This window comes from Tachyglossus aculeatus, chromosome 24 (assembly GCF_015852505.1).
Source record: "Tachyglossus aculeatus isolate mTacAcu1 chromosome 24, mTacAcu1.pri, whole genome shotgun sequence".
Lineage (NCBI taxonomy): Eukaryota > Metazoa > Chordata > Mammalia > Monotremata > Tachyglossidae > Tachyglossus > Tachyglossus aculeatus.
The window spans coordinates 7955287-7966771 of NC_052089.1; the positions used below are offsets into that span (position 1 = coordinate 7955287).

The 11485-nt window shown below is 45.6% G+C and overlaps 1 protein-coding gene across 3 annotated transcripts in view; it reads left to right on the forward strand.

Annotated features, from left to right (window-relative positions):
- Positions 1-3622, forward strand: part of CD47 (CD47 molecule) — a 46305-nt gene extending 42683 nt beyond the window's left edge. For all 3 annotated transcript variants that reach the window (XM_038766307.1, XM_038766308.1, XM_038766309.1), the window contains one exon: positions 2177-3622. In XM_038766307.1, coding sequence (XP_038622235.1) covers positions 2177-2181 — 5 coding nt within the window. In that variant the 3' untranslated portion in view covers positions 2182-3622. The remainder of the gene's footprint in view (positions 1-2176) is intronic.
- Positions 3623-11485: the final 7863 nt, after the last annotated feature.

Genomic DNA, 11485 nt, shown 5'->3' on the forward strand with positions numbered 1-11485 from the left:
GCTTACCATATGCCAAGCACCCTTCTAAGTGCTGGGGTAGATTCAAAGTAATCGGGTTGGAGGCAGTCCCAGTGCCACATGGAGCTCACCTTTGTAATCCCCATTTTACAGAGGAGGTAACTGAGGCACAGAGAAGTGAAGTGACTTGCCCAAGGTCACACAGCAGACAAGAGGCAGAGCCAGGACTAGAACCTGGGTCCTTCTGATTACCAGGCCTATGCTCTATCCACTAGGCCATGCAGCCTCTTGGTTCAGAACCTTTTGAGAGGAAAAAAAAATCCCCAAAATAAAGCTCAGCTAACAGATACTTTTATTCATTTTTCCATTTTTAAGGGGTTCTTGGCCATGCTCAAAATCCTACATTTTGGTAGGGATACCTTTTATGCTGCTCATAATCAAAGAAAAACACCAAATTTTGTTGCCTTAAACGAACATTGCCACAGGCATTTGATCATGGACTCCTTAGTGAATCAAGACCAGGGAATTTTCTGACAGAAAAATTTACGTTTTCTGACATTTACAATGATATTCCGTTCCTGCCTTGAAAGAGTGTGAGAGTTGATGTTGGGTAGGAGTTTCTGTTTACCCTGTGACAACACGGCTTCCTAGGGCTTTTCCTCTACTTTTTCAAAGTCTGTGACATAACCGTTTTTGAGGGCAGGAAAAGGCAATATTAAATAAAGGAGACTTTAGGCCCTTCCATTCAGTTCATCTTTAAGACTAAGCATCAGACATACTACTACCACTACTACTACTACTACTACTACTACTAATTATAATTATGGTATTTGTTAAGTGCTTACTGTGTGTCGAGCACTGTTCTATGCACTGGGGTAGATACAAGTTAATCAGGTTGGCCATAGCCCGGTCCCACATGGGACTCACACTCTTATCTCCACAAATAAGGTAACTGAGGCACAGAGAAGTTAAGTGACTTGCCCAGGGTCACGCAGCAGACGCGTGGAGGAGCCGGTATTAGAATCCAGGTCCTTTTAACTCCAAGGCCAATGCTCTATCCACTAGCCACACTGCGTCTCTATCTATTAGAGGACATATTTTCTTTAAGATGAGTTCCATGATGTTTTGAAGACTCTTACCAAAGATAATGATGGAGCCCATCCATAATGATTGTGTCCCCAAAAGAGGCTCTGCCTTTTTGTCATTTCCTTGCTCTCTGAGGCTTATAGCACAGTCTTTATTATTACAAAGGTACAAGGGTGGTGGTTGTTTTCCTTTGTTCTTCTGGTTGTATTTTGTTTTTCCCCTCCCTTCTCTCATTCGCAAATGTGTGGAATCAGCAAAGTCCATGAGGCACCCGATTCCTGAAGTTCTGGGGTGGTTAGCCCCACTGCCTTCATTCTGCTTCTCCTTTTTCCATGCATGTTTCCTATTTTCCCTTCATCTACAATCCTGTGGTGGGGGTCTAGCTTTCTTTCCCGGACTGCCGGAATTCTGCGGGAAGATCCCCGGGAATCCCTCGGGAGCTCCAGGGTTCTTTTGCACCTCAAGGCATGCTGCCCAATGAGCCAGAGGGTCGAGAGAACAACTGGAAGCTGAGGGTCTCGGGCGGTGGGTTTTGAGAAGTGTTTGGAATGGATTCATTGGCAATCCCCTTGGCGATTTAGTTTGGTTTCCCTGATTTTGGTTGTAGTTTTCTGTTAGCCGCTTAATGCTGGTTTTTCATTAGATGTCATGGATTTGATTTTCACTGATGGATAATTGCCATCTAATGAGCCCAGAGTTAGGTCCTTATGGAAGAGTAAATCGCACTTTTTCTAGACCAGCCCTTGACTGCACATGTCTTCCACTGACATCGGATGGCTGAAGCAGATTTAAATCGCGGGTAATGGACTCTTTGTCTAGAATCCATATGTCTGGCCGTGAAGAACACCATCTCTCGGCTTCACCTCGTCCAAATCTAGCAACAGGAAGCTCTCACGTTGGGCTGATCTTGGGTCTGTGAGCATCGTCTTTGCATCGGACCAGAAAGAAAGGGGCCAAAGGCACCAGTTAAGTGCCTCTGACCTTTGGGACAAATCATTTTTCCTAATTTTTAGATTCCCTTTCAAAAAGATTTCTCAGGCTGCTCCTTAAAGGGGATGAAACACAAATCCATGAACTTTCTAGGTGAATTGTTCATGGGGAACGAGTGTATAATGGCGGTTTTGTTTTCCAGAATAAATGAAGCGGGCCGGCGGTCTCCGATACGGCAGTAGAAAGACGAGAAAGGAATGCACTTGTGTTCAGACACCGTGGCCTTGATGATTCGCTCTCTGAAGAGAAGGAAATTAACTGGTTTGCATATTTCAAAAAAAAAATGATTGATGCATTACGTTTTCACTCAAAACAGCTTTAATTTAGTCCATAGACATATGTCTAGGAGCCCAGTTGATATCTAGGTTCTTTAATTTTTTTGGTTGTTTCATTTCCTTTCTGTTATTCAACGTGGCTGGAGATGGTCAGCCTTTGTGAAATCCAGTTTCCCAAGGACTTCCGGGTCCTGGATTTGGAAGCCAAGCCCAGATGTGAGCCAGCCCCATCCAAAGGTTGCCCAGAAATCCCTTAGGAGCCGGATTCCTGGTAGCTTCCGTCGGTTTCCATTTCCACCACTGGCGGGTGGGTTGCCAACTGAGCTGTAGAGGAGGAAGCCGTCTCACCCGGATATTCAATCACCTAGACCTCCACGAGCCAATGAGGCAAGAGTGACGAGGGGCATCTTGTATGCCTCCAACCTGGAGCGGGACGGACGGATGGGTGGGTGGAAGCATCCGGTCTTTGGGATGGACGGGGTCCCCGAACAAAATCCAACGAAGGATGATTCCAGACTCCCTGGGCGGTAGTCTGGCCATGCAACCTTTGGTTTCTTAAACAAGTCCCTCCTGGAAATCTGGGCCTATCTTTCGGTGACTCAGTTCTGTCTTACTGAGTGCAGCACCTTTTCTCCTCTTCGCGTCGGGGCAGTGACGCGGTAACTTCCTTTGGTCACGGAGAGGGAGGGGCCGGCTCCATTCCCAGAACGCTGAACCTGCCGGCAGGAAGGGCTTACAGTAAGAAGCTCAGTTGTCCCTCGCTCGGTCTCGAGGGTTCCATACCCAGTGGTGCTTCATTTCTCAATTCGGCCTGGGCCATGAAACCCTGAGATTGGAGATTGGAGCTATGAACCAAGCATGGCATGGTTTGGCATAATCCACCACGACCCCTTGGGCCTGGCCCCCCACACGGAGGTTGCAAACTACCGTCGCGTGGGAAGAAAAACAACAACAACTCATCTCTGACCTCCCCATATTCCCACTCTGCCCCCTCCTTTCTCAAAGATCGGGAAAAAAAAAATTCACTTTGAAGAAGCTTCATGTGGTGACAGTTTGTGATTGCCTGAGATATTTTTAGATCATTAGCACTTGTTTCTCCCTTGTTCGTGTATGTGTGCGCGTGCGTGTGTGTGTGTGGGTATACGGCGGGCACATGCTTAACCTATGTGGGTAAAAGTCGGGAGGATACAAGAGAGGAAATGTTGATGTCTGACTTTCTGGAGAGTGATGGAAAATGAAGGCACTTATGCAATGGAAATATTTCCGTTCAATTATTTGCTTGTTTCAAATAAAAAAGAGCAAAAACAAAAATTCCCCACTCAGTTGCAAAAGTATTTTATTGCCAAGCTTTTGGTCTACCCACTGGGAGGGGTTCTCTTCTATATAATATGCCATTCATGTATGTCGTGTGAATGATAATTCTTCCTGAATTCACTGAATGTTGTTCCCCTGTTCCTCATTTTCATGTGCCACTCCACCTCAACTTTCATATCTTGTGTGGGAAACTCCAATGTAATAGCCTGTCGATGCCTCTCAGAAAATGGAAAGAACTTCTCCGGAGGGAGCTTTGCCTTCTTCACCTTCCCTCCCCTAGCCTTCTCCAGGTTGTTATGTGAGTCGCAGAGAAACAAGAGCCGGGTTACTTGCGAGCTCACCTGCCCTGATTGTACACCCTCATCTTTGAATTGTCGATTTCGGTTTCCAAAAACACTCTCGGTTGTTCTGAGAGTCGGTTTTGCCAATGGTAGAGTGAGAACAAACATCACAAAGAAGCCATGCAGTGTAAGAAATAAAACCCTCCCTCTTTACATCTGTAAAGATGATATCCAGGCATTAAGACATGGAAAACACCTAATGATCTCTGAGCTTTCAAATACCTAGCTGACACATTATTTTCCCACATCTTCGGATCCAGTTTTCACATCCTCATTTCTCCTCTCTGTTTTCTGGCTATTTCACTGTTCACTAGGAAACCGAACGAATCTATTTCCTTCTCCTTAGCAACTGTGCTAGAAGGTTTGAGGGAGACCACTGGCCCGGCAGAGCCAGAAATTTTTTTGGTTGATCTGTGGAATTCAGTGATCTGTGCTGCCTCTAACCCTCTTTTGATGCTGAGACATTCCAACATCCTCCCCCAAAACTAGCATTCCCAACAGTCAACCCTGGAGACTAGATGTCATCTTGTACTCCCCCTTCAAGACTACCCTTAGCATATCACAGTGGTTCAGTTCATTCAATCGTTCTTTCAATCATATTTATTGAGCACTTACTATGTGCAGAGAACTGTAGTAAACACTTGGGAGAGTCGAGTAGAACAATAACCGGACACATTCCCTGCATTTGTAGACAAGTTTACAGTCTAGAGTGGAGGAGACATGTGCTGTGGGGCTGAGAAGGGGGAAGAACAAAGAGAGCAAGTCATGGTGAGACAGAATGGAGTGGGAGAAGAGGAAAGAGGCGACTTAATCAGGGAAGGCCTTTTGAAGGAGAGGTACCTTCAACAAGACTTTGAAAGCAGGGTAAATAATTGTTCGGTTGCGTGTGAGGAGCCCATTCTGGGCTGAAAAAATGGGGTGTGCCTAACCTTTCTCTGGATGACCAGAGAGTCCCAAGGCTGAGTCAGTTCCGGTAGATTTCAAGTCCCCTAAGACTACAAACGACTGGAAAAGGACCTGGGGCTAGTCAGCCCTCGTGACTCCTCATCTTTAACCTTCCCCCTTTTTTATGGTATTTGTTGTTGGGTAGGGACCACCTCTATATGTTGTCAACTTGTACTTCCCAATCACTTAGTACAGTGCTCTGCACACAGTAAGCGCTCAATAAATATGACTGAATGAATGAATGTTAAGCTCTGACTCTGTGTCAGATGCTGTTTTAAGCTCTGGGGTAGATACAAGTTAATTAGGTCAGACACAGCCCCTGTCCCTCCTGGGGCTCACCCTCTAAGTAGGAGGGGGAACAGGTATATAATCCCCATTTTACAGTTGAGGAAACTGAGGTCCAGAGAAGCAAGGGACTTTCCCTAGGTCACACATCAAGCAATTGACAGAATCGGGATTAGAACCCAGGACATCTGATTCCCAGGCCCGAGCTCTATCCACCTGGTCATGTTGCTTCCCACCTCCCTTTCAACCTGGCAATGTGTACTTTCGTAGTTGTCATTTTTCTTTATAGTAGTTGTGGTATTTGTTAAGCGCTTACTGGGTGCCGAGCATTGTGCCAAGCACTGGGAGCAGATACCAGATAATCAGGTCAGATATGATCCCTGTCCCACATGGGGATCAGGGTCTAAGTAGTGGGTAAACTTGTCTTGAATCCCCATTTTATGGATGAGGAAACTGAGCCACAGTGAAATGAAGTGACTTGCTCAAGGTCACACAGCAGGAATGTGGAGGAGCTAGGATTAGAACCCAGGTTCTCTGATTCCAAGGCCCATGCTCTATCCATAGGCCACCCTCCTTATGGGCAATTCAATTCAATTCAATCGTATTGAGGGCTCACCATGTGCAAAGCACGGTACTAAGTGCTTGGGAGAGTACAATATAACAATGGACACATTCCCTGCCCACAGTGAGCTCACAGTCTAGAAGGCAGATTTTGGTTTTTGCTCATTATCCCAAGAGCAGGGTCCATCTCTATTCCTTGCAGCTCCCTAAGTGCCTGGTAATAATAATAATGATGATGATGGCATTTATTAAGCGCTTACTATGTGCAGAGCACTGCTGTAAGCACTGGGGAGGTAACAAAGTGATCAGGTTGTCCCACGGGGGGCTCACAGTCTTAATCCCCATTTTACAGATGAGGTAACTGAGGCACAGAGAAGTGAAGTGACTTGCCCAAAGTCACACAGCTGACAATTGGCGGAGCTGGGATTGGAACCCATGACCTCTGACTCCAAAGCCTGGGCTCTTTCCACTGAGCCATGCTGCTTCCTTCTCCTTCTGGTAAGGAGAGCACTGAATGCAGCAGGGAAGGACGGACACGAAAACGCAGACATACACACACACACACACAGAGATATACACACAGATCAATGAAAGCCAGCTGTATTTATTTACATTCTTAATGTCCTTAATAGACTGAGCTAGAGAGATTTCTCTTGGCAAACTTTATATATGGTCTATGGTCTGCTCTAATTTGAAAGTATTAACAGGTGGAATGCCTCATCCAGTTGCACTTAGAAGATATTTTCATTCAATCATTTAATCGTATTTATTGAGCGCTTCCTGTGTGCAGAGTACTGTACTAAGCGCTTGGGACGTACAAATCAGCAACGTACAGTGACGGTCCCTACCCAACAACGGGCTTTCGAGATTCTTTGCACTGAAAACACTGGGACTCGTCCCATTAGTACCCCAGAAATGAGGCAGTGCATCAGTTCTTTCGGTAAATGAATCCCTTTGGCGATTTACCTCATCCAGCATATCCTAGGACAGTGGTTCCACACTATCATTCCCGGAGAATTTCAGGTCAACTCCGCACCGGTGCCCACGCAAGGAGATGGGCCCAAATATTCTCACTCAATAATGGTGGCACATCATCCTCAGTCCTCAAGCAGGCCCCTGCTGCCACAAGCAGGATACCCACAATTAGGTATGCCCCCCCAAATCAGGAAAGATTGGAAAGTTGTGCCATAGAAGCCCCAGAATTGATTCTACCTCCAAGAGTGATGAGCGGGCTCTTTCCCGACAGACAGTACCACACCCGATATACTCTCCCAGCTCCTCTAAATTTCCGCACTTAAAGTCGAAATTAGCTAATGGTGGCTCGCAGTCGATGCATGAGGATTATCGCCACCGTCAAGTCTTAGGCGAATCTGTTCTCGGATGCCAGTGAGAATCTCATCGTGCAATTTGCTGTCATTCTTCTCCTTGGCATTTTATTTGGCACGAATCTGTTTGCTATCTGTTTAGGTGCATAGTCTGAAATACCCCAAGTTTGCTCTCTCTTTGTCACCCGTCGCGAGAAGTCCACTGGGAACCGGGAGTTTTTGGCGGGGGGGCTGATCCCTCAGTGCTGATGATGGTAGTCTAAATTTGTGGGGAGAGACGTCATTCTCTTTCTGGAAGCCTCAGCTTGCTACCAAGTCTTCATCTTAGGGATTTTGTCACGTTTGCTCTGAAATTCAGCTTTAAAAGAAAAAAAAATCATCTGAGTGTCCTTCCTTGGAAGGCAACAAGAAGTGGATTGCTTGTCTTGTGATCATGATTGGCGGTGGTGGAGAGATGGTTTTCTTTTCCTGAACTGGAGCATCGTTCGCCAAAATCCAGAGTTGCATCTCCCCATCATGTAAATAGCCACTAATTAGGCTAAATGAAGAATGTTCCGGGATTGGTAAATCCCCGGGACTTCTTCAGAGTCCTTGCTGGATAACAGTTCACCGTGTGCTATTTGTTGGTTGCCATTTCTGCAGTGATTTACGAACCAAAGTTGTTTTAGGGCTGTGTAGTTCCTGGTATGGATTTTTTTCCCCATGTTTTAAATCAATTTATCTCTTGTCGGGAGCTTTGAATATCCGCAATCTTTGCCAAGGTAATTTTTTTTTTATTTTTAAAAGAACATAACTTTGTAAATACAATTCTGTAATATTATACACAATTAATAAAATACTTTAAGCCGTCTCAGTGGACTGTTTGCACCGCTACTACAGATGACTACTGGTGCAATATGTGACTTAAGACAATTTATCCATGCATCTGCATGGTCCCTCCTCGTTAACACTTTGGACCCAAAGAAAGAAAACAAAAGTGACTGTGATTGTGAAAAATGACTCTGAATATGAAACAGAACATGAGATCAGTATTTCTGACCTTCTGAATATCTAGCCCCTCCCGGCCCCCAAAGTCTGTTGTTAAAAATCCAAGGTAATGAGAGCTGGCTGAAATGTGCTATCTAATCATAAGATCTATTTTTAACGGTGTGCCCTTGATTACCATTTTGCCCATTTTATCACCGGAGCACAGGAGATGAAGCGGAATGACCAGTCAAGCATTACAAGCGCGATTCTTCACAAGAAAATAATATCTGGAAGGAAACTACAATCTCCGCTCCAACCCTCATAGGCAGTTCCATCTCAATGCACCATATCAGCAGAGGAGGGACGGTCCCTTTCAAGCTCAGTAAGCGTTAAATGGCCCCCTTGCCCTGTGTCTCCTGGAAGTGTATCCAGCCTGATTAAAATGCCTGCTGAGATGTGAGTTGCTTCGAATACAACTGACCGTAATCATCCCAAAGCCCGCTTTGGATGCGCGTTATCGAGCGTATCAACTGTGGAGCGCTGCGGGGAAGGGCTGGGGGCAAACGCCGATCGCTCCAGTGCGGATTTAAACCTAATGGGGAATGGAGGCAGAGCCAGGGCCCCCTGTTCTGCAATCAGTCCCCGCAAATGTTCCAGTGCCCATGGACAAACTGTCACCACAGCCGGGAGGCGGCCTGCGTGGGGGAAGTGGAGTTTTTGAACATCATTTTGCAGTGCGATACTCTCCCAGCTGAAACCAGCCTAATCTTTGGTGCTGGGATTCTCCTGGGTAGACGAGGGTAATGTTTGGGGAACCATAATCATCATCATAATAACAATAATACCGACCATAATGGTATTTGTTAAGTGCTCACTGTATGCTAAGCGCTCGGGTTGGACCACATGGGGCTTCCAGTCTTAATCCGCATTTTTCATATGAGGCCCAGAGAATAATAATAATAATAATAATAATGGCATTTGTTAAGCACTTACGAGTAACGAGTTTACGAGCTAGATGGGGAGACAGACATTAATATGAATCAATAAGTAATGTATAATATAATTGAAAGATATGTCCATATGTGCTGTAGGGTTGGAGTGAATATCAAGTAGATTTGGAGTAATAATAATAATAATAATAATAATAATAATAATGCATTTATTGAGTGCTTACTATTTGCAAAGCACTGTTCTAAGCGCTGGGGGGGATACAAGGTGATCAGGTTGTCCCACGTGGGGCTCACAGTCTTAATCCCCATTTTCCAGATGAGATAACTGAGGCCCAGAGAAGTGAAGTGACTTACCCAATGTCACACAGCAGACAAGTGGCAGAGCCGGCATTAGAACCCACGACCTCTGACTCCGAGGCCTGTGCTCTGTTACCCCTCTGAGTCTGTCCCAGAAACCCAGAGTCTACCTGATGGAAGGGCCCCAATTCTATGGACTCCCCTTCACCGCACCCTTACACCCATTGCTAGCTAAACTTTTGGGAAGTGAATGTAAGGAATGAGAGGATCTGGAATTCTTAGATCAGGTCCACAGCCATGGGACTGAAATTGTGGTGAGATAATAATGGTATTTATCAAGTGCTTACTTTATGCCAGGCTCTATACTAAGCGCTGGGGTGGACACAAGCAAATCAAGTTGGACACAGTCCTTGTGGGGCTCACAGTCTCAATCTCCATTTTACAGATGAGGTAACTGAGGCCCAGAGAAGTGAACTGACTTGCCCAAATCACTCAGCAGACAAGTGGTAGAGCCAGGGTTAGAACTCATGACCTTCTGACATCCGGGCTCGTACTCTAGCCATTAGGCCGCACTGCTTCCCCATCTGTTCTATCAGTCAATCACTGGTATTTATTGAGCACTTTTCATGTACAGAGTACTGTACTAAGTGTTTGGGAGAGTACAGTACGGCAGAGTTGGCAGTCACAGTCTCTGCCCACAAGGAGTTTACAGTATAGAGACTGTACAGAATAATATCCAGAAAAAATGAGAATTCCTAATAAGGAAGAGGGATGGTGGGGTTATCCCACTATTCCAGACAATCCATGAGATGTGGTTTGCCTCTCCACAGTCTCCTGGAGGAGATCCACCCCAGGCCTACAGTACCGTGTATAAAAAGCCAACCGGGAACTGGGATTTATCCACAAGAATGTGGCTTAAATGTTAGAAATCAATCTTTTCACCCTCCTCTGCACCAGTAAGATCCTTACCAGAGTCCTGAGTCCACTTAGGGTCTCTGTGCTTCCAAAAGTGTCTGCTGTGTGACCTTGGGGAAGTCACTTCACTTCTTCTTACCTCAAGGAACTCATCCGTAAAATGGGGATTAAGACTGTGAGCCCCACGTGGGACAGGGACTGTGTCCAACCTGTTTAGCTTGTCTCTACCCCAGCGCTTACTATAGTGCCTGGCACATAGTAAGTGCTTAAGAAATACCGTAGAAAAAGAAAAAAAGAGAGACGGAGAAGTCGGAAACAACCACCTTGATAGGAAACCAGGCGAAGCACAGAGACGAGAAGAGGAGCTGAGCTTGTTTTTTATTGTTGCACTGTACTCTCCCAAGCGCTTAATACAGTGCTCTGTATCCAATAGGTGCTCAATAAATACGATCAACTGACAGCAGATATCCACATGCCTCCGATGACGCTGAGCTGAGCAAGTCTGACGGGGAGGATGCAAGAGTTGGAAGTAACAGGACCATTTGAAATATCTCTCTTTAATGTGGATTTGTATGTCTGATCGGCTCCTTTCACTCCATCCCTCCATCTATCCATCGCTCTATCGCAAGAAGCTGCGTGTCTTAGTGGCTAGAGCACAGGCCTGGGAATCAGAAAGACCTGGGTTCTGATCCTGCCTCCGCCACCTATCCGCTGTGTGACCTTGGGCAAATCACTTCACTTCTCTGGGCCTCAGTCATCTCACTAGTAAAATGGGGATTAAGAGCGTGAACCCCTTGTGGGATTTAGAACAGTGTTTGGAATATAGTAAGCATTTAACAAGTACCGTAATTATTATTATTATCCCTCTAGGCTGTAAGTTTGCTGTGGGTGGGGAATGTGTCTACCAACTCTGTTATAATGTGGCTTAGATAAGCTCCCAAGTGCTTAGCACAGCGTTCTGTACACAGTAATGTCATTGAATGATTGAATAATTCCAGAGGAAGATTCCCAATAGCAGGACTAGATTTATACTTCTGTCAGAACCTGTGTGCAGCCTAGTGGAAAGAACATCATCATCATCATCAATCGTATTTATTGAGCGCTTACTATGTGCAGAGCACTGTACTAAGCGCTTGGGAAGTACAAATTGGCAACATATAGAGACAGTCCCTACCCAACAGTGGGCTCATGGGTTTAGGAGTCAGAGGACCTGAGTTCTAATCCTAATTCGACCCCTTGTCTTCTGGGTGGCCTTGGATAAGTCACTTCACTTCCCT